At 36.2% G+C, this 23,728-nt stretch overlaps 2 protein-coding genes across 2 annotated transcripts; both read left to right on the top strand.

The window, feature by feature from the left end:
- Window positions 1–10,308: 10,308 nt before the first annotated feature.
- On the top strand, window positions 10,309–14,885 carry LOC122080400 (disease resistance protein RUN1-like). Its single transcript, XM_042647361.1, has 4 exons — window positions 10,309–11,049; window positions 12,161–13,289; window positions 13,689–13,982; window positions 14,066–14,885. Exons 1-4 carry the CDS (start codon window positions 10,550–10,552, stop codon window positions 14,750–14,752), a joined length of 2,610 nt encoding a protein of 869 aa, XP_042503295.1. The 5' UTR covers window positions 10,309–10,549; the 3' UTR covers window positions 14,753–14,885.
- Window positions 14,886–18,891: 4,006 nt separating this feature from the next.
- On the top strand, window positions 18,892–22,336 carry LOC122079195 (disease resistance protein RUN1-like). The gene is made up of 4 exons (XM_042645461.1): window positions 18,892–19,537; window positions 19,750–20,848; window positions 21,173–21,466; window positions 21,554–22,336. Exons 1-4 carry the CDS (start codon window positions 19,032–19,034, stop codon window positions 22,226–22,228), a joined length of 2,574 nt encoding a protein of 857 aa, XP_042501395.1. The 5' UTR covers window positions 18,892–19,031; the 3' UTR covers window positions 22,229–22,336.
- Window positions 22,337–23,728: the final 1,392 nt, after the last annotated feature.

Consider the following 23,728-nt stretch of genomic DNA (forward strand, 5'->3'; position numbering starts at 1 on the left):
CACCAAATGTGTTCTCTTCGAAGTTCCTATATCCTAGGCATTGCCAAATTTGTTTACTCACTTTTCAATTCCTCTGCAGAAAATGTGCTTGATAGCAACAAATTTCCTTTTGTTTTGTCTCTACCATGACTTACTGGGTGTCTTCTATGATTCTTTGGATGGTTTTCTTTCACACGGGCAGGCAGCATTTTCTGCATCAACCTTGGGAATGACTCCATTTTGCAATTTTTGTCCCCTGATCCATTTGATAACTGCAAATGGTCATAACCCACTTCCCATCTTCCCCCCCCCCCTCACCACGAGGAAAAAAAGAAAAAAAGAAAAAAAGATCTTGCAATTCTTTGTTACTTACAGTGCCTTTCGTTTAGGCTAGGATCGTTTGATGAATCCATGTCTGAGAGCAATTTTTTTAATGAAAACTGCTGATACTTTGGGTTTAAACTAAACTGCTTCTTTTGTTGGCTCTCTTCCTGCTGCGTCAATACAGGCATAATGGTTTGCCTTGTAGCGTAGCCTGAAGGAAACCATAACTATTTCTTGAATTTCTTCAGTGTATACTAGACCAAAGTAATTTATATTGTTCAAAAGCAACAGCCAGAGTGGCTAATTGTTTGATCAGATTTTAAACAAAGTGCCCCATTGCCTCTCCAAAAATTTTCCTGTGGACATTTGGTCTGTAGTCTGCGCATGGTTTTTATCCTTATTGACCTCAAGACTCTTCTCTTTCCGGCTCTGAATAAAAACGTTCTTGGGAGTGGGTGAATCCGATGGAGATTGTTTTAGATTTGTTATGTGGCATCCTCAAAATTTTCTGTTATGTTACAAGTGCTCTAAATCATTGTGCAGTAGTTTTACTAGCCAAAAGCCCTTAAGACTAATTAATCCATACTCTTGTCAATGTCTTGCTCTAATTAATTCATTGTTTCGGAGTTGTTAATTGTTTGTGAAGTCCGCACTTGGTTTTATCGATGTAAGATTTCTTTTTTACTTCTCTGTCCTTTCCGGCCTTGATCACTCTGAGTCTGGCGGTGAGGGGCCTTTCACTGGTGTTGCATGTAAGTCGTCTGATTTAGTGCCAGCGTTGGCTATCTTTGATGGTTGTCGGTGTCATGACCCCTCACTGGCTCGATTTACTCTCCGATGCATGGGGTGTTCACTCTGGTGTGGTGGGGGGGGGGGTTGCAGGATGTTTGGCAATGTTTGGCATGTCACTGGCACCGGCCATTCTGGAACAGTGCCGTCCAGCAATGTTTTAGTGCCGGTAACAGCTAGTTTTCCATGGGTCATACGTTTGGGGAAAGGTGCTTTGAAGGGATTGTTTCATCTCGATGAATGGAGGTTCATCCCTGACACAGTATGATTCTTAGAGCATTCTTAGATCCTTGCCTTCTCTCTCACAACTCTCCTCCTGTGTGTTTACTGATAACATTGATTTTCATTTATTTTACTAATTATATCTTCAACGTTTCTCCATTGAGTCTGATCACAGCTTTGTAGAACACAAATGAGTGAGTAGGAGACTACAGAAGCGAATGGCTGTTTTATCTTGGTGATGAATTCACATTTCTCCTCGTTGCACCATAAGAGGCGTCTATGGTCTTTAGAACAACATCAAGTGACGCGACTTAACCCACATACAGCATTAACGAAGCAGCATTTGCAACTACACAAAGTTCTTGATCTCAACATCCACACAGAAAGCTTTGGAATGATTATTGAATACAGTTCAGATAAATTTTAGTTCTTTCAACTGTCTTATTATTCACAACAGGTCTATCCATCCACAACTAAGCCATGTTCAACACTGTGGAATATATTAGAGGCTGACCTGATAATATTCTCTAGATGGGTACCCCTCATCTTAAACTAAACTAAGCAAATAAGCTCTGGTTGAACTTGCAGCACGGTCATATTATTAAAAGATTTCTTTCCACGCTCCACTATATACTTGGATGAAATATCATACATATGAGTGGGTCTGTGTTAAGCAAGTGACCAAAAGGTTATACAATTTGATCCAAAAGTTTCACGAGAGCGGATCAGGTCCTCAATTCATATACCAATTGACCAATCAACTAATAGCAAGAGGAAGAAACTGCCACAAAATTCTTCCTTTTCAGTGGAATGCTGGAATCCCATTCACAGAAGCAGTAAGTGGCAGAAACTCCATTATATTTCTGCAATAGTGAGAAGTTGAAACTCGAATACATCTCGACATCTTCTTTGCAACTTCAACGACTACCCCATGGTGGCACAGGATGGGGGCTTCCGCCTCCTCTGGATCATCCACCACTCATGATGTGTTTCTCAGTTTCAGCGGGGAAGATACTCAAAATAACTTCACTGGTTTCCTTCACTTGGCTCTGGAAAGAGAAGGAATCAATGTGTTTATACCTTATAGATAGTGAAGACCTGTGGGTGGAGAAGATATCCGACTGGCACTCATTAAAGCAATCCAATGATCCAAATCTCGATTCCTATCTTCTCTAAAGACTATGCGGATAGCAAATGGTGGCTCCGGGAACTAGTTTATATAGTTCAATGGTATAGATTCAACTACTGTAATCAGTCCATACATACTTCCTTCTGTATGTAAATGACAGAGGGATACAAGTATTATCAATAAGTGCAATTTTTCCTTGATGATACCACTCTTTCTTCACCTATTTAAAATTTCATGCCCAACTTAACAAATTCAATCTTGTATTTCAGTTTGTTGTGCTACTTATTGGGAGTCACAAAAGAAGAAAGGCAGCAACGTGAAGAGATGCCATCAACTAGGTGAAATGTGTGGTGAACCCCTTTTGACATTGTAGTGATTTGATAATTACATATAGGCAATAGTGATCATAGTTGTTTGAGATTTTAAATGTAATCGCAAGCGTACAGATCAGTGTAGCCATGGGTTGAACTCAGGGAGAGCAGTCACTTTATTTTTTTGCTTTTTTAATAATGCGAAAGTGAACCTATTAATGGTTGTGATCTAATTCTAACTACCGTCCGAAACATATGTATCTAAAATAACGTCCTAACCATTCGTCATCTAAGAATTTAAAGACGCAAGCCAAACGATTAAAATTAAATAAATAAATAACTGAAAATAAACAACCCACGCAATTAAAAAAACAATAAAAGAAAAAAAATGCTGAAATAAAAATAAAGTAAAAGAAAGGGGATAAAGTTAGAGAGAGACTCACAAGTAGGTTTTTCTACTTAGCCCGAGGGATGCATCATAATATGAGCTTTCCAACTTAACCAGAGAGTCACTCTTATAAAGGGTTACTCTACTTGGCTTTAAGGAAAGGGAGACAATTAAAATAAAAACAATAAATTGATGGTTCTATGGCTAGGAGAGGCAAAACCAACACATACACTAACCATGAACCTTGGGGGAAAGGGGTAACAATAATGTAACGACTGGAATTAAAATCCTAAATTAAAAAAGAAAGGGTAGTCAAAAGAGGGAATGAGAGGGGGGGAGAGAAGATTACTGAAGGAGTCTACTTATTTGAATCAATGCTTGAACTTGAAAGCTTGGGTGATTTGAGATACTACCAGTACTAAAAACCAGATCTGGAATAAACCAAATCTGAAATTTCTACTACTAGAGAAAACAAATTTTGAAAAAAAAAATTGAACTTGAAAAAAAAAAGATACTCCATGGCTCGTGATCTTGTCACCTAGATCTAAATCTAGAACTATAACTTTAAAAATTACAACTCAATTGCATAAATTATAAACATAAAAGACTAAATAAGAATAAAATAGTGCTTGCATTAATTGACATAAAAAGCTATTACAAAAGTGATTAAAGCAAAAATAAAGAAGAAATAAAACTAAAGAGAGTGAGAGAGGGAGAGAGAGAGAAAAGATCTAAGCATAAACTAGAACATAAACTAAGGGGAATAATAACAAATAGGAGGGGGAAGGAAGGGGCTTTTATAGGGCTTTAGTCTTGCTTCCTTCCTTCTATAAGTCTTTTTTGAGAAAAGAAAGAAAGTAAAATTAAATTAAATTAAATCATGGTAAAAATCCTTATTCTCTGAGATATTGTGTGAGAAAAGAGAGAATCTGTTTCCAAAAGTAACAAATTCTATTCTTTCCCTGCAATATTAACCAATATCTTGTAATCTTGATTAAATTAGAAAGGAATCTCTGCATAGCATCTTCAAGATCTTGTGAGGTGGCAAGGAGAGAGAATAATCTTCAAGATTTTGTAGGAAAGAAGATGTGGTACCAATGAGTGGGTCCCACCTTTGGACAAATTAGTTCAAACTTGGACCGGTTCTTGATTCACTTTAAGCGCTTTCTCTGGTAGACTTGGAAACTAAAAAAAAGAAAAAAGAAAAATAAAAATAGTAGTATCCTAAGTGGGCAAAATGTATATTTATATTCCCTAAGATTTCGCATATTATTGTGCTCATTAATTGTCACAGCATCCAGGTGATCCAAGACATTAAGAGAGGCCTTGGACATTAAAAGAGGCCTTGGATGCAAGACAACACCACCAAGATGACCAAGACCACAAAGGAGACCAAGGCACCTAGAGGCCTAAGATGCCTTGACAACTATGATGGTGACTGTTTGGTTCTATCATCTCCTGGGTTGCCCTGGACTCTCTCAGGAAGTGTACTTTTGGAATAAAAGTTTTGCTTGTTTATTTAAATTTGAGTCATTGATAGAATAGACTTCGCTGTGATTCTCATTGCTGTTATGGGGCTATTGTCTGAGTGGTGTCTTTGTCCGCCACTAGTTGCCTGAGACGCGAGCCCGTGGTCCTATACTCCTATAAAAGTATTTCCTTTATATTTCAAACTTCTCTGATTTTGACTTACTGACATTTCTTTGTGCAGTTTGAATGACTTCAAGGAATTTTCTGATGCAATAGAAGCTGTAAAAGAGAAAGGTGTAGTGGTGGCAGTGGCATCCACAAAAGAAGTTGTTGCAGCAAATAAAGAACGCTCTAATTTCTTTGAGGTTAAGAAAGTTCTGTAAAGCAATACCCACTGCACATGCATGCCTGGCTCAGGAAGCTGTGGGAGCAACCAACCACATCTGATACATATGCTTTATAATTGGTTCACATATACTTCGGTCTAGATGCGTACTGTTATGCTAGTATTGTTTTGTTACATTTTAGCAAGGTCCCCCCCTTCCCCTCCCCCGGTACTACGAGACAGATTTCCTTCTTGTCAAAGTGATAAAGGCAACCTAGAAGCGAAATCTCAACACCCATTGCACAAGGTCTAGGACATAGACCCACCACTTGGATGTTGGTGTCAAGTCTGGAAACAATAGTGTATATTTCGTTTTAATTTTTCAGGGAAGTGGTTCCTGAGATCAAATCAGGTTCACATATGAAAACAATCTCACATGTCTTTGGTCCGTAGATTTGAAATTCAAATTCTCTCTCTTTATTTGATAGATTTCAAAACCACGGATCAGAGACGTATGAGATTATTCTCGTATGTGAACCTGATGAGAATTTATGGTCTTTCCAATTATTTTATTTCTTTCTTTTAGAGGGTTGGGCGGAGAGATGTTAATGAGGCCAACCCATCCCTATTTCTGTCATACCGTAAACTTTAACTTAATCAAGACTGAGTCTTGTACTCCATCTTCTTGAAAAGCAGGAGATAAGACTTTACATTTACCCCTCCCAGACCCTGCAGTAGCGGAAAAAGATTATTACAAGACAAAGATGTCACCAAGAGGAACTAAGTCACATAAAAAAAAAAAAAATTCCACCAAAGGACAGCTGGATAATCAAAACTTGATCTCCCAAAAATGAGCAACAACTTGCTCACACTGTACATGGAATTAGCCAAATCCGGCTCTGTAAAAGGCCGAATCGGACTTGGGTTGTTATAAATATGATTAACAAACATGCGATTCAAGTGAAAGATTATATCGACTAGTTGGTTAAATTTTAGTTAATGGTGATTTTCAGTTAAAGAGCCTTATGTGAAACTACGAGATGAGAAAACCATTTAAATAAATCTTAGTTCTGTTGCAGGGTGTGTGTGGCCTCCCTCATTTTCCTCTTCCTTAATCTACTTGCTATCTTCACTGGCCTCTACCTCTACCACAACCACAAATAACTTCAGTTTCTAACTTATAAAATTGATGTTATAAGTAGCTGCAATTGCTGCTGCATGTATGTGTGCAACCAGAAGCTGATCAATTACGGACCTCCTCAACCTCTTCCAGATTTTACAGTCAAACATTAAGTCACAGGTTTTTTAGTTCAAAAGTATGGAAGTGACAGTATCATCAAAGATCTTTCCCCAAAATATTCTTCAGAGCATTAATTTTTTTTTGTTGATTAATGCAGATTGGATTGGCAATTTGAATAACTGTGGGTTTTAATTTTTATTTATTGAAATAGTACTATTATTCTCTTTTACATTTTTTGTTGTTATGCTGAACATGACTAAACAGTGGATGAGAAATTCATATTTCTAATGGATAAAGCCAATAAATGACATTAAAAATTTTAGATTTCTCATTTTCTTTGTCTAATCCTAACAACATGCTTTGATTACAGGATTAAAATTCCATTATTTAGTTAGCCATATTGTACTTTTTTTTTTGCTAAATGGTCATTTATATTAAAAATATAAGAAAGAACAGAAAGAGGTACAATAAATCTCTAGAAACAAGCTTGTATCACAATCAGACACTCTACTCTAAATCCCTAGCCACCTTCTGCATTGCCATCAGTAGGAAAGGGGATCAAAGAAAAAAAAACAGTAACATAATAAAATTTACTACTAAGACGCCAAATAAGAAGCAAACTAGGAAATCCTAAAAATCTTGGTCTAGAAAAACCTTCATTCCTCAGTTCCTCCAAAACTAATAAAGGCCATTTAACCATCGAAATAGAGGCTTCATAATTTGCCGCCGACTTAGCAAGATAATCAGCAATAGGGTTTGCTTCTCTGTAATAATGAGTTATCTTCCAAACAGAACTCTGAAGGAAATCCTAAAGAGCTAACCATTGTTGCCAAACAGACCATGGCGTCATTATACTTTATCACTCCTGATTCAACAGCATTTACATTGGGTTGATAAGCAAATATATTTGATGGATATGTATATTGTTCATAACCTTGATCCGATAAATCATGACTTGCGGTCTCCTATGGGTGAGCTATAGGAAATTATTACTTTATTAATTACACAACATGTTAATCTTTCCAATCCCAATTAAACCCAATTCATAGTCACTGAGTTAAACCAAATCTGTTTCTTGGAGTGACAATAGACTAGCCTGGAATGATATACAGGTAGTCTCATTAGAAGCAGTACACCGGACATCCATCACTTCTGTAGAACCACACAAGTCCTAGACTGTACCTATATACAAGATCAAAGAAGTATGACAAGTAGTTTTAATGATGAAGGATTTCTGATTCTAGTTGTGGCCTGGAACCACAACCATATAGTTTCTAGAGAAGCAATATTTTTAAACCAGCTAACTAAGAAGGATTTTGATTCTATTAAGGCTTGGAATGTTGAACTATTGGATTCATCATGTCCTATAGCAGCCCATATATTAAAAGTTAAAAATCGCAGTTCACGAAGTAGATGGCTTTGTCTGGAATCATGGAGTGGAGCTCTATCCATCAAGCTAATGGATATATTGGGGAAAAGTGGCCACGACATTAGACAATGACGCGCGCCAGCTGCCATATGGGAATTGTTTTTAGTGTTTTCTCTTTCCTTCCCTTTTTTATTTTATTTTTAACCATTTTAGATCCAAACAAATGGAGAGTTGACATTAAAAAAAAAAAAAGCACCAATAGGCTCTAATTAAAAACTAATCATATAAGATAACATCTCTAAAGTCTTGATATCAATTATCAAAAGGTTATTTGGTTGATCCCCATTGTCGTATCTTAGTTGGTGGCCCTATTATGATTTACCAGGGGTCAAGTAACCCATAAAATTGATGATAATAATTAGAATTATAAATTTAAATAATTCATTGGAAAATTCAATAAGCATGCTATATAATTATATAATCTATGGTATAACGTGGAAAACAATACAAAATTACCTAAACTTACAATTTCAATTCAAGTCTTCTATTCGGATCAATCTTTAAAAACTCCACATGATCAAAGCTGATACATAAAGGGTTACGTGGTTTACGCCCACACTCCCTTTCTTGAAGTCAAAGAAGAACTTGCAACATATCCCTTGAAGAGTTTATCAAAGACTGAAACATCAAATTCTTGTTTGTTCCATCTAATGGGGCCCATGAACCAGTTCCTGCTTCATAGAAAGGCAATCCAGCGAAACCAATTATCATGACCATATAATTATTAAAGTGAGAGAATGCTACTCGTAAGTGCATATACAGATCAATATGCACAAACAATAGGAGAACCCACGAACAAGCATCTTTTATACTTAATTTCGGTTGTCTCTCAAATAATTTACACATCTCCAACAAGTCGGACAGGATTCTTTTCTCCCTAAAAAGACTTGAAGAAATCACCGAATAACAATATAATCCATCAAATAAGATAAAATAATTAAAGAAGGAAGAAACTATTAAAAAACTCTTCCTTGATTAGCGGAATTTGTATTAAGAGGGAGATTCCACATCACATCAAATGCAGAGAAATTTGTGCAATCGTACTCATTCTTTTAATTGTGATGCACTGTGAAGCAAAACTCTACCACAGTTCTAGAAGAGAGAGACTTCAACCTTAGAACCAAATTAAAAGTCTTGTGATAACAATTATCAGAAGGTTACTTGGTTGGAAGAATTTCAAAAGACATTATGCGTGAACCAAAAGTCTTATAATAATAATAATGGGAGAGGGATATGTATGTCGTCGATATCAAGTATGTTAGCGGATAGCACTAATAGAAACACATGATGGAGTATCATTAAGAAGAATATGAGGATCATTTCAAAAAAAGAAAAAAGAGAGATAGACACAATGGATGCTAACATATTTGATATCGACGACATATCCAACATTTTTTCAATAATAATTTTCAAAAGTTTATTAAGTTGATAAGTGTATTACCACTCTACTACCCTAGTTAGTGGCCGTTTAGTGATTGACCAAGTCAACTTAGTCTACCTACCCTAGTTAGTGGCTACCTACCCTACTTAGTGGCCATTTAGTGATAGACCGGGGCAACAAACCTAACCCTAGATTGATGACAATGACTAAGAATTAAATATTAGAGTAACATCTATGATCCTGTTTTTATAATCTATGATATGATATGATATGATTCCCACTCCTTTACCAGAAAAAAAGATATGATTCCCACTCCAAATCAAACGCATTGATGGCAATTTTCCAAAAAAAACATTGATGGCAATTTTCCCACCAACCTTCCTCTCAAGAGAGACAGAATTGCATCATGGTACTCAGTATAATAATAGTGATGAAAGGGGGAATGCATTGAGCTACATTACTGGAACCGATGGGGACTGAAATAATCTGCAAAGATTTTTATTTTTATTTTTTTTTAATATTTTTGCAAATCTACAAAGACTTCAACTCCTTGAAAATGAAATATCTTTATGGAATCGATTTTCTTAATGGTCAATAGATCATGTGACAGTGATTAACAATTAGTCCTTAAGGTTCTATTTAGTGTTTACTAAAAAAAAAAAAGTCCTATTTTTTTTATTTTTTTTGTTAACGAAAGGTGTCTTAGTCAATTTATGTGCATTTCGATTAATCTTCAGGGAGACTAGTATAGTAATTCACCATCATGATCTCCACTTAAATCATAGATGCATAAATACGGAATCGAACCTGAGACTGTGCATTTAATCCACATAATTCCCAGTTCACCTTAACCATCTGGGCACCCCAATGATAGATCATTAAGGTCCTATTTGTTGACGAGGAAGAGTGAAAAATGTTAAAAAAAAATATTTGTGATTATTTCTCAAAAATTATCATAAAATTGAGTATTTGGATAAATTATAAGTGGGTGGAAAACTTACCTAACAAAATCATTTTAAAAAATAAATGTTATCTAGTGCGACATATATTTTTCCTTTGACACTCACATTTAAAATTCTACCAATTTTGGCTGAACTTCATGCAGAAATTGTTTTGCTTCAATCTATTTCGATCTTTTTCTATTTCCTCTATTCCTTATAAGAATTCCATCTTATCTCCATTTTTTTTCTTTTTTCATAGATTTTCATCCTACGAAAAAAAAATAAAAATTATTACATTATTTATTTTTATTTATATATATTTTTTTCAATCCAACCTATAACATGGGATCCACTCTGTTAATTTGTCAAACAAATGGGACCAAGTAACTTGAAAAATTCAATGACTGGCCTCTAGGATTCCTCATTGGTTTGTTTATATCCAACAGATCTGGCATAGACCAACACCTCAAAAGAAAGAGGTCAAGAGTGTTTGTTTAGATAACTTATGATTTCCGATACCTTTCTCCAAACGAGCAATTATTTCACAAAGGAGAAGTCAGTGATAGGAGAGAAAAAGAGCTCCTCGGCATCCTCTTTGCACCTGCAACTATAGCTTCATGCATGGCAGCACATGATGGGGCTTCCTCCTCCTCTTCCTCCTCTTCTATACCAAACACTTTCGATGTGTTTCTCAGTTTCAGGGGTGAAGATACCCGCAATAACTTCACTGTTTTCCTTCACAAAGCTTTGATAACAGAAGGAATCAATGCATTTATGGATAGCGAAAACCTTTGGGGTGGAGAAGAGATTGGACCGGCAGTCCTCCAAGCAATCGGGCGATCCAAAATCTCTATTCCTATCTTCTCTATAGGCTATGCAGATAGCAAATGGTGCCTCCTTGAACTGGCTGAGATTGTTCAATGCCATAAATCCGAAGGTCAAATAATTCTTCCCATATTCTTCGATGTTGATCCAACAGATGTTCGCCATCAGACCAAAAGTTTTATACAATCGTTTAAGAATCACAAGGATAAATTTGATGACCGTACCATAGAGGGATGGAAGAAAGCGATGACTATGGCAACAGAGCGAACGGGATACGAACTCAAGCAAGTAAATGGGTAATTCTCAATGCCAGAGTCTTATATGATACGTTCTTAGGCTCTTTTGGTATGATTTCTATTTGTATTTATCAACATTTGTTTAGAAATTATTCATGACAATAAATTATAGATTACAAATAGTATTAGTTTGGTTATAGTTTATAAAATAGATTATAAAATAAGAAAATAAGTTTCAGGTTTCACTTTTAGCTTTGAGCTTCGAGGGAGAGAGATGATAGGAGTTGGGGTTTTCTATTTGAAAAGTATAAAACACTGAAGTTATCTATTTACCTTTAATTTTGAATGTTTTAGCACATATACTAATTTAAGGTAGTGTAAAAATCAGCATAAATGATTTGTTGCCACAAATCACAAATTGCGTGAGAGTAATTTATGATTTGTGATTTATTTTAATTTATTATAAATAGAAATAAGTGCTATGAATTATATCAAACACTTGTAAAAATAGAAATAAGTCAAATAAATACAAATAGAAATCAAACCAAAGAGAGCCTTAGCCTTAAGAGATTAAATTTTTATTTGATTATCTTGTGTACCCTTAATTTTAGATACCGTGAATCCCCACCAATCTTATGCTTAATTGACCAATAGCAACTGCCACATGACCGTGAAGCGTATGGGTGTATGGCAATTGTTGAGCCGGCCTTCAATTAGTGTGTCACAAAGTTTTTTCCATTAATATTTTTCTGGACTGAAAGGGAATATTATCCAAATATCTACCACATTGGATGTGACATAAAATGAAGTTTGTCAAATGACAAAGTAAAGATATTTACTGTTGGATAATGTATGGATATAAACATAAACGGACAGCCAAGATAACGAAAGGATGCATAGATATACATAGGGAGCGTTATTTGATTGAATAGATGTGACTAACTAATTCATATGGTGTAGAACTAATCCCAATTCCCAAGTGGATAAGTTCATTTATTCTTGTGGCATGATGAGAGAAAGCCGCTTAGGAAGCCATTTCTAAAACATGACCTCGTAAATAGTTTTCCATTTTAATTCAAAGAAAAATTTATATTCTTCATTTCTTTTGTTGGATTTGAGATTTTGATCTCATTAGTTAATATTATTCCTTCTTGATATGAAATAATTGCAGGAATTTATTAAAGCTGGTCGACAAAGTTGTTGATAGGGCTTTGAGTGAACTGGATTGTGGTCGCATGGGAGATATTAAATATCCTATTGGACTGCATGACCATGTGGAAAATCTATCACTTCTATTAAACGCTGGCTCCAATGATGATGTTCAATTTGTGGGAATATGTGGTATAGGAGGTATTGGGAAGACAACTATTGCAAAAGCTTTTTACAATAACAACTATAACAGATTCATTAGCAGTTGTTTTCTTGCAAATATTAGAGAGGAAGCATCCGGATTAAAGGGATTAGTTCCTTTGCAAGAGCAACTTCTTCATATTGTCTCCAAAAAAAGAGTCAATGGCCAAGTATGGAATGTTCACAGGGGACAACAATTGATAAAAGAAAGACTACAAGTTGAAAATGTTCTTCTTATTCTTGATGATGTGGATTGTATTTCACAACTCAATGCTTTGGCTATTGAATCAAATTCTTTCGGTCGAGGTAGTATAATTATCATAACATGTAGAGATGAACATATTTTAAAGGTGGCTAAAGTTGATGAAGGAAAAATATATTGGCCCAAAGAGTTGGATACTAACCGATCTCTTCAACTCTTTAGTTTGCATGCATTTTCAAGTGACCAACCCCCTGAAGATTATAAACAACTTTCCAATGATGTGCTACACTTGGCGGGAGGATTGCCATTGACTCTAGAAGTTTTGGGTTCTTATCTCTGTGACATAAGAGAAAAAGATGTATGGCAAAGTGTCTTACGAAAATTGAAAAGAATTCCAAATAATGCAGTCAACAAAAAGTTAAAAATAAGCTATGATAGCTTGGAAGATGATGAGAAATCTATATTTCTTGATGCTGCATGCTTTTTCATTGGATGGAGGAAAGAAATTTTAATTTCTTTGTGGGAAGCTTGTGGCTTTGAACCTATATCAACAATAAAAAAACTCACTCAAAGGTCTCTCCTAAAATTTATTGCCAATTTGAGAAATTCTTATGATGAGCTACGGATGCATGATCAAATTCAAGCCATGGGAAGGAGCATTATCTATGAAGAAAACCTCATGGAGCCTGGTAAACGTAGTAGATTATGGCATCATGATGAAATCTTGGATGTATTAAAAGAACACAAGGTAAGACTTTTTTCCCTTCAAGACTCTTTTTCATTTCTACATAAATGTGCAATCCCAGGCCCATGGAGCTTAGTAAGTGTATGAGACCAAGGCATAAGGGAAAAGTTCCTCTAAATCATCAACTTGGAGATTCCTTCCCGAGACCCCTCACATTCTCTATCCCCCATTTTTTATGCTCTCCCCACTCCCCACTCCCCACTCCCCGTCACCCAATTCTCTCTCCCTTTATTGTACAAATCACCTATGGGTGTCTTAGATGCCTTCCATTTGGGGATCATTCAGCTTGAAGATTCACTTCCCCATAATATACAATGCATTCAATGAGTTAGTCTCTCCATCTCTTTTTTCCTTTTCTTGATTGAGTTTGTGCGCATAAACTTCAATTTTTTTATACTACAGGAAACCCAAAGTATTGAAGGCATCCTCCCGCCCTCAAATAAATTGTGTTGGAATGTATGCCTACATATGAAAGACTTTGAAATGATGTCCAAGATAAGATTTCTCTACCTTAATGGAGCACATTTGGAAGGAGACTTTCCACATCTTCCTTCTAGCTTAAGCTGGTTCAGTTGGTGGAGATGCCCTTCGGAAATTATACCGGATATTTCTTATCTCAAGAGACTAGTTTATATGAACCTATCAAACAGCCGGATTAGACAAGCTTGGACAAACAATCCTCAGGATGAAGGTCAGGTAAGTATTAATCCTTTTCTCTTGTCTAATCTTGTTATCAAGTATTGAGTAGCAGTATTTTATATTTGTTTCTTTTTTGACAGTGTTTCCAAAAGTTGAAAGTTCTCCGCCTCCGATTTTGTGATCATTTATCTGTGTCTCCTGATTTTTCATGGTTTCCTCACCTAGAGACATTGGATCTTGGATGTTGCAAAAATATGGTCAATTTACACCAAACCATCGGCGATCTAAAATCTCTTGTCAAGCTTTACTTGGATGATACAGAAATTGAAGAACTCCCAAACAGTATTTGCCAATTGACTAACCTCCAATTTCTAAATCTCAGTTCATGCTCATCACTTCAAAACTTGCCTAAGTCAATTGGTGATTTAAGGTCTCTAGTTACACTTTCCTTGGATGGGACAAAAATTCAAGAACTCCCAAATAGTATTTGTGGGTTGAGTTCTCTCCAATCTCTAACTCTCGTTTGTTGCAAATCACTCAAGAAATTGCCCGAGTCAATTGGTGATCTAAAATCTCTAGTTACATTTTCCTTGGATTGGACGCAAATTGAAGAGCTCCCGAGTAGTATTTGCAGACTAAGCTCTCTCCAATATCTTACTTTAAATTGGTGCTCATCACTAGAGAATTTGCCAGAGTCAATTGACAATCTAAAATCTTTGGTTGAGTTTTCTATACATGGGACAAAAATTAAAAAACTGCCTATTGGTGTTGGGCTGTTAGAGAAATTAGAGAGTTCTTACATTGGGTGGAAAAGTAAAAATATTTGATGGATATGTATACTTTTCAAGACATTGATTGGATAAGTCATGTTCTGTTGTCACCTATTTGTTATGCAGTAATTAATTTTTTGACATTGATTACTCTTCCCTACTGTAATAAGTTTATCTTGTAATAACAGTGCTTCACCAGTTTACGTCATGTCGTAGGTGGTTTTGGAAAATTTCATGATCTAATTCAATCAAATGTCCTCATATATTGGCATGTATCATTGTATTTTGCATATGCAATGCATCATCTTAGAATCCTTAGATTTGTTTTGCTACTTGGCTAACTCCATTTAAGCTAAAACTTGACACATATACAAGGGACTTGGGAATCTATTGTCTTCAAGAATTTTAGCCCCATCTGATTCATCATATGACAAATTTTGACCATTCAAAACACCTTTATCATTTTTTTTTTGCCTTGGTAATCAAAACTATAATGAGTACAAGGATGCAATTATGTATCTTTGGACTCCATTTGTGCAATTTTGCTTCTTTAATCGATCCATTTGTGTACAAGTTGAATAGCCAAAAAGTAAAATGAAGAGCATGAATTGTTTCATTAAAGAAATTATCACCTTGAAAATAAACATATGGGATGTAAATTTCTCTAACATGCATGGCCCACTATTTCAGGTCCCAAATTTCATTAAAGTTCCATTTGTTTTGACGTAAAATTTTACTTTTGCAAAAATTTTTAGTGTTTGGTTCTAAGAGGTAAAAATTTCAATTGTTGAAACCCTTTGGGACAGAAAAACCTCTAACCCTAAATGATAATACCGATACAAATCGGCCTATACTTGATATGGACTAATTTATTTCTCTTATGGAGAGAGCCCTCTCATATGAAGATCAATTTGTCTGAAGATTTGAGATTAGGTAGCTAAACCACTACCTTCGTAAATCAACCAATTAATACAGGAATAAACAACCTAAGAATGAAGTAAAAATCTCGAAAGCAGAATCAGGCGGAAGTTCTCGAGGCAAAACAGTGGTTGCAGGTTTCAATTCTTACAGCAAAGGAAAGGTTCAGGTTTGAGTCTCTATGTTTGAATTGCCCAAGGGAAAGAAGCTTGTTCCCAAATTTTGAAAGGGAAAGGAGGACCTTGAAAGTTTGATTCAATTTCATAGGGCTCATCGCTAGGAACATCAGAAACAGAGCAAGGAAGAAAAATGAAAACTGGAGAAGGTAACGAAAGAGAAAGAGGAGAGAAGGGAAGAGTTCGGAGAACGGATCAGGTTCACTTACATCCCTGGTCCATGGATTTGAAATCTATCAAATGAAGAAAGAGAAAATGGATTTCAAATCTACGGATCAGAGATGTACAAGAATATTCTTGTACTTGAACCTGATCCGCCCTCAAGAGGTCACCGCATGCGATACAACTTGCCCGTAAATGCACCTCACTCGGTCCTACTATCGTCATCTCCTCCGCCTTTGGCATCTCCGCGCTCAAATCCGTTCTCTGCGATAAACTATTGGGGAAGATGATGGGAGAAATGCTCGGAGGCCTCAACTCTTCTTCTTCTGGACCTTGAGTCAAAAATTGATCGTGTCATGTGCAACTTCCATCAATGATGGTTCATTAATGTCCATTGATTTAGACTCCTTCCCCCTTCCCCCTTCCCCCTTACCTTATACGAATAAGATCGAGAGGGGCCTGAAAGCCCCCAAACCAAGAATGGGAACAGAAGCCTTTTGACTCACTCTCGTATGCTCGCCCTTGAGCCCTGGGCAGGTCGGCCGGGTCTTTCCCTGTTGTTCTGTTCCCACCACGAGAAAGACGCACGAAAAAGGTATGCCCAGCCCGCGGAGGATCCATTGAGAGTGTTTGTTGTCTCAGTAGGGAATAGTACGATCTTTTCCCTTATTGTATTGAATCATTTTTTTTTTTCCGATTTCGATTTTATCAGGGACGATCATAACCCTTTTTTAACCTATTTTACAGCCATTTTTGGCGTAAAATTTTACAAGCTATTTTCCGGTAAATAGAGAACTTTTGGTAAAATTTTCCCTCTTGAAAATTTTATAATATAAAATAAACAGTGAAAAATCTGTTTTTATAGAAAATTTGTTTTACGCACCTTTTACATAGAAATAAACGGGTCTACTGAAAGATTTTAAGTTCTTTATTTGACTTTCGACCATTTCATGACCCAAAAATAGAGCTTAAATATCAAATAGAATCATTCAAGAGGATCAATACTCAAGTGGATAAATTTATTTATTTATTTATTTTTGCTAAAATTTCGTAAAGTATATATTAATAAAGAATAAATGAGAAGAATGGTACATAGGATAAGTTTAGGAATTCCTATCTCATAATATTATAAAATTAGCTTTAAATAATGACACCTCTCCACCTTTGGCACTGTCATCAGCAGAGATGGAATCTTGTAATCAAAATTTAAAAAAAAATTAAAAATTGCTAAAACAAATCTGTACCAAGGTCTATCTAAAGCAGCCCATTTTATCTCTTCGGAAATATATTCTGGTGGAAAAACCAGATGCCCGATATTTGTGTCATTGATACTTTTTTTTTTTCCTTTTAAGAAAAGACCAAACTTGTTGATTTTGTTATGACTCGATGAAAAGAATATAGGATAAATTACCTGATTACCCACTTTTGGGTTTCACTTTACTAAATTATCCAACTTGTGTTTCAGTTAACAATAATCTCTAAAATCAAGTTTGGGTTTACAAAACTACCTAGAACAGTGATTCTCCCTCAATTATGCTTTTTTTTTTAATCATTTTACCCTCGACTTCTTGCACCCCACCTTCTCTGATGTCCCATTTTTGATCATTCGAGTGTTAAGGGATTCAAGTATCCAACCTGTTTGAATGAGTTTCTAGTACATGCCGAAGTCATTTTATAGAAGATTTGCATTGGATTCAAGCTCAAGCTCAACCTGGAATCCCACATTGGAGTTGCTGAACTCCAATAACCGGAGCTTGGGCATTCAAGGCGGTGATTGAGTTGTTTGGTTGGTGGAAATTGGTGTGCCGATCTTACAGTTTATACACTGGGTTCGATTTCCAATAAAAAATAAAAGGAGCTGGGGGAGGGTGAAACGAATAGGAAGTTGCAGAAGCTCCTGGTCTTCTGTTCATCGGAAGAGATGGGGATACCAATCTAGACTCTCTCTCTCTCTCTCTCTCTGTGCATCTTTCCTGGATCGATAGAGGAGAGGATAAACCAAGCAAGATCGAACCACATCTCTCTCTGGGTGCTTGTGCGTGTCTAAGTTTGCAGGAAAATTAGGAAAATCAAATTGCTATAGATCCATCATCTCTTTAAATTAGGGCTTCTGTGAGTTGAGGAGTGCGAAAGCGGGTTCATCTACTGATGCCCTTCCACCTCTGCCCAAATAAGAGACACCTCACCTAGGAAAGGCGACTCACCTATCTTCTCAATCTAAGACCTTTGCCAATGTCTTCATTGCCATTGTCGGTGCTGACGTCCTTCGCCTCCCGTATACCTTCAAGAAGACTAGTTGGGTAGTTTTGTAAATCCAATCGGAAGGTGATTGGACAAGACGGGATAGAATGGTAAAAAAAAATAAGGATAATTGAGGAAGAATCACTGTTCTGGGTAGTTTTGTAAACCCAAACTTGATTTTAAAGATTGTTGTTAACTAAAACATAAATTGAATAATTTAATAATGTGAAACCCAAAAGTAAGTAATCAGCTAATTTTCCCAAGAATATATCTCATTTGATTCAAACAAATTATGATATTTTCTTATCAAACACGGTACGAGTACGAGTACTTGATCCATGGCTTGGCGTGTCTTTGCTATTTTTATTTGTCCACTTGAACTTCCCATTCTTCTATCCCAACTTTCTTTCTTTATTGGCACTTGACCATTCGCTTAGTTAAATTAAAGAAAGAGATAGCAGCGAGGGGAATGAATAGATTGAAGAGGTCATTTCTGGCTGACGGACGGGAGTGTTGGAAACAAAAGTCTCTTTATGAAAATTATTATTATTATTATTATTATTATTAATAGAGATAAGAGGCGAATGCATCGGGCTTCATAACCACGATGACAGAGTGATTAAGAATTAAATAGCTAGGGTTTTTTTTTTTTTGGGGTGCAAATTAAATTAAATTAAATAGGGGTTAATAGTCTTCCATGGTACCCTGCATTTAGATTAGCCTATGATTTCCGATGCAATTATTATTTCGCAAAGGAGAATTCATTGACAGGAGAGAGATAGATCGAGCTCCCCGGCGTCCATCCTCTTTGCACCTGCAACTTAACTAAAGCTTCATACATGGCAGCAGTAGTGCTACATGATGGGGGTTCCTCTTCTGTGTCAACCACTTGTTACGATGTGTTTCTCAGTTGCAGGCCTGATGAAACACTCTATAACTTCACTGCTTTCCTTCACAAAGCTCTGGAAAGAGAAGGAATCAATGTGTTTATGAATGGAGAAAACCTGCAGAAGCCAGATGGAGGAGCAATAAAAACGAACGGCGTCCTTGAAGCAATCCAACATTCCAAAATCTCGATTCCTGTCTTCTCTAAAGGCTATGCAGATAGCTCATGGTGCCTCCAGGAACTGGTTGAGATGGTTCGATGCCGCAGATCCGACGGTCAGTCAATTCTGCCGATATTCTTGGATTTCGAGCCAAGAGATGTTCGCCATCAGACCGGAAGTTATCAACAATCATTTCAACGACACCAACAAAAATTTGATCCCCAGACCGTAGAGAGTTGGAAGAATGCCTTGACTGAGGTTGCACAAATATCCGGATACCATCTCCAGGACGTAACTGAGTAAGTTAAGATGATCCATCTGCAGAAGGATTTAGAAACTTTTTTTTTTTTTTTTTTTTTTTTTTTAAAATTTATTTTGTCTACCTCTTAATAATTAAGATCTAAAGAAATCCCACCAATCCGATTGACTTCTATATTTCTTTTGTTACGCTTTGAGATTTTAACTTCATTAGTTATAATTACTACTCTTTCTTGATATTAAATAAGTGCAGGAATCAGGTGGAGCTAATCGACATAGTTGTTAGTAAGGTTTTGAGGCAATTGGATAGCGGTCGCTTGGGGCATATTAAATTTCCAATTGGATTAGATGATCGTGTAAGTGATCTGCTACTTCTATTAAATGTTGGGTCCCCAGATGTTCGATTTGTGGGAATATGTGGCATAGGTGGAATTGGGAAAACAACTATTGCAAAGGCTCTTTACAATCACATTCTTAACAGCTTTCATAGGAGATGTTTTCTTGAAGATATGGGAGAAAAAGAATTAGTTGCTTTGCAAAAGCAACTTCTTTTCTCCAAAAACCAATTTGATTACCGAATAAGGAATGTTCATGAGGGACAATACTTGATAAAAGAAAGATTAAATGGAGAAAATATTCTTCTTGTTCTTGATAATGTGACTGATCGTTCCCAACTCGATGCTTTGGCTATTGAATCCAATTGGCTTGGACCAGGAAGTAGGGTTATTATAACAAGTAGAGATGAACATATTCTAGAGTTGGCTCAAATTGATGAAGATAAAAGATACTGGCCTAAAGAATTGGATGATGAGCAATCTCTTCAACTCTTTAGTTGGCATGCATTTGCGTGCCACCAACCTCCCAAAGATTATAAGCAGTTTTCCCACAATGTCCTACAGTTGGCAAGAGGATTGCCTTTAGCTCTAGAAGCATTGTGTTCTTCTCTTTCTGGAAGAAATAAAGAAGAATGGGAAGGAATGATGTTAGAGTTGAAAAGAAGGCTTGATGAGAAGATCTATCAAAATTTAAAGAAAAGCTACTATATTCTAGACGATGATGAGAGATCTATATTTCTTGATGCGGCATGCTTTTTCGTTGGATGGAGGAAAGAAATTGTAATTTCTCTATGGGAGGCTTGTGGCTTTTATCCAATGTTAGCAATAAAAACACTCACTCAAAAGTCTCTACTAAAATTTACTGCTAATTTGAGTGATTCCTATGATGTGTTATGGATGGATAAACATATTCAAGACATGGGAAGACGCATTATCTTAGACGAAAGTCCGGAGCCATACTTGCGCAGTAGGTTATGGAATCATGATGAAATCTTGGATGTATTACAAAAACACAAGGTAAAACTTTTTCCCGAAACCATTTTTTCATTTCTATGTGAGTATCATAGCCTCATGGAACCTAAGTAAATGCATTAGAATCAAGCCATAAAGGAAAAATTCCTCCAAGCCGCTAGCTGGCTTGGATGGCCCCCTCAAACTCTCTATGCCAATGCCTTGGGGATTCCTTCCCAAGATGACACCTTGGAGATACCTTCTCCATCATATGTAGTGAATTCAATGAGTTAGGCCCTACATCTCTTTTTTTCCCTTTTTTTCTCATTGATTTTTGTGTGTCGTAACTCTATATATATATTTTTTTCTTCTTCTTTTTATTCACTACAGGGAACTCGGGAGATTGAAGGCATCCTCTTGCCCTCAAATCAGCCCTGTCTGGGTGTATGCCTACATGGGGAAGACTTTGCAGTGATGAAAAGGCTAAGATTTCTCAACATCAACGGAGCACACTATCAAGGAGAATTTCCACCTCTTCCTTCTAGCTTAATCTGGTTCAGTTGGTGGGGATGCCCCCTAGAAATTCTACCATCTAATTTTTTCCTGAAGAAACTAGTCTATATGAACCTATCAAATAGCCGGATTAGACAAGCTTGGAAAAACAAGCCTCAAAATGAGTTTGAGGTATAGTATTATTCCTCTTCTTTTGCCTTATCTTATAATCAGTATTGTAGATTATAGTATTTTTATAATTGTTTCTTTGTTTGACAGTGTTTTCGAAATTTGAAAGTTCTCCACCTCCGGTTTTGTGATCTATCTGAATCCCCTGATTTCTCATGGTTTCCTCGCTTGGAGACGTTGGATCTTGGATGTTGTAAAAACATGGTCAATTTACATGAATCCATTGGTGATCTGAAATCTCTTATTGAGCTTTACTTGGATGATACAAAAATTGAAGAACTCCCAAACAATATTTGCAGGCTAGGTTCTCTTCAATTTCTAAGTCTCATTTCATGCACATCACTCCAAAAATTGCCTGAGTCGATTGGTGATCTGAAGTCTCTTGTGACGCTTTCTTTGGATGGGACAAAAATTGAAGAGCTCCCAAACAGCATTTGCAGTCTCAGTTCTCTTCAAGTTCTAACTCTCATTTCATGTTCATTGCTCCAAAAATTGCCCGAGTCAATTGGTGATCTAAAGTCTATTGTTAGGCTTTCCTTGGATGGGACAAATATTGAAGAACTCCCAAACAGTATTTGCAAGCTGAATTCTCTCCAATTTCTTTCTTTAAATTGGTGCTCATCACTCAAAGACTTGCCAGACTCAATTGGTAATCTAAAATCTTTGATTCAGCTTTCCATTCGTGGGACAAAAATCAAGGAAGTGCCTGCTAGTCTTGGGTTGTTAGAGAAACTTGAGAATTTTTACTTTGGGTTGGAAAAGTAAGCATATTTGTTGGAGCAGGTATACTTTTCATGACATTGAAAGAGAGATGCAATTATGAATTTATTATCCTTGATGACATTTGGATTAAACAGCATGTTTGTTTTTCTAGCGCAGTGGATTACACAACATGTTATTGTTGCCTAACCTACCAATGCCGAATCTGATTACCATTAATTAATTTATTAGTCATGGTTTTTATTTTTAGTTAAACATAAAAAAGGGGTTCCATGATAGTGATTATAACCCCAGGCACTCTCATAAAGCAAATAGTATTTTTGTAGGACCAATGACCAATAATAGTAAGACATGTCGGCTCGAACCCACAATTAGCTGATTCAAGTGGCGATCGTGGGTCAAGGACTTTTTTCAACTAGGTTACCAACCACATTAATTCATAAGTTGGGAGCCAATTAGTTCACAAGGTATGTACATGCCTACTACGAAGTCAAAATCTTACTGGAACCCCAAGGGCCGGGGTGTTAAATAGGCAAATAGCACCACCTCAAGATCAAGCAGTCATGAGTTCACCTCTCCTTGGGGTGTAACTATCGAAAAAAAAGAAAAATAAAATTCTAATACCAGAAATGCATAGGAGTTGGAATTTCAACTTGGTGTAGAATTAAACCTTTTACGCAACGGCAAGAAAATCTCTATATATGGTGACAACAATGCAGAAATTCTGAATCACTTATTTGTATAATGTAAGGCTGCTCAAGAAGCGCCTTTTGAAAAATTCTTACGAAGGAATGTCGCTTGATCTCACCATTTCACTTCTAAATAAAGGGAATAATACAAACTGAAATTATCTAGGCCAATCAGTGACTAGAATTTGATCTAATCAGGAGATGACAAAGCAGAAAATGAGAACTGTTCTAAGCTGGAACGCATGCTTCGTTTCCTTAACATGGGAAGAAGTAAACAGGGTAGGTTGGTTAAAGAAAATATAGGTCTCTGTCATTTGGTTATAAAGGCTAAATTCAATGGGTGGGCTTAGGAACTGGGCCTTTTTTAAATTCCTCAAATTGATACTATTATATAAAAACATGTACTCGTGTTTCGTGGTTAATTTTTCTCTTGATGATTTTACTTTTCATTCTTATTTAAATTCTCTCTTTTCTTATCCTTTGTTTTTTCGTTCATTTTTATTTCTCCTAAATTATTGGTACCTTTTCTATTTCTTTGTCTAGATTTTCCTAATTTCTATTTCTATTGTTTATCTTCAACTTTTGTCTCTTTCCTTTCTCAACTCTCTCCCTTCAGGTATCCTTCAATCCTTCTCTTCCTCACTCTCACATAATTATATCTCTCTCCCTATTTAATTTTGTAAATCTCACCATTATTTTTCACAAAAAAAATCTCTCCATAATTCTCTCTCTCTCTCTCTCTCTCTCTCTATATATATATATATATATATTACTTTGTAAATCTCTCCATGTTATTCACCAAAACAAAAATCTCCATAACAAAGTCAAAGAGAGAATTGAGAAAAGAGAATTTAGG

This window comes from Macadamia integrifolia, chromosome 5 (assembly GCF_013358625.1).
Source record: "Macadamia integrifolia cultivar HAES 741 chromosome 5, SCU_Mint_v3, whole genome shotgun sequence".
In the NCBI taxonomy this organism is placed as follows: Eukaryota; Viridiplantae; Streptophyta; class Magnoliopsida; order Proteales; family Proteaceae; genus Macadamia; species Macadamia integrifolia.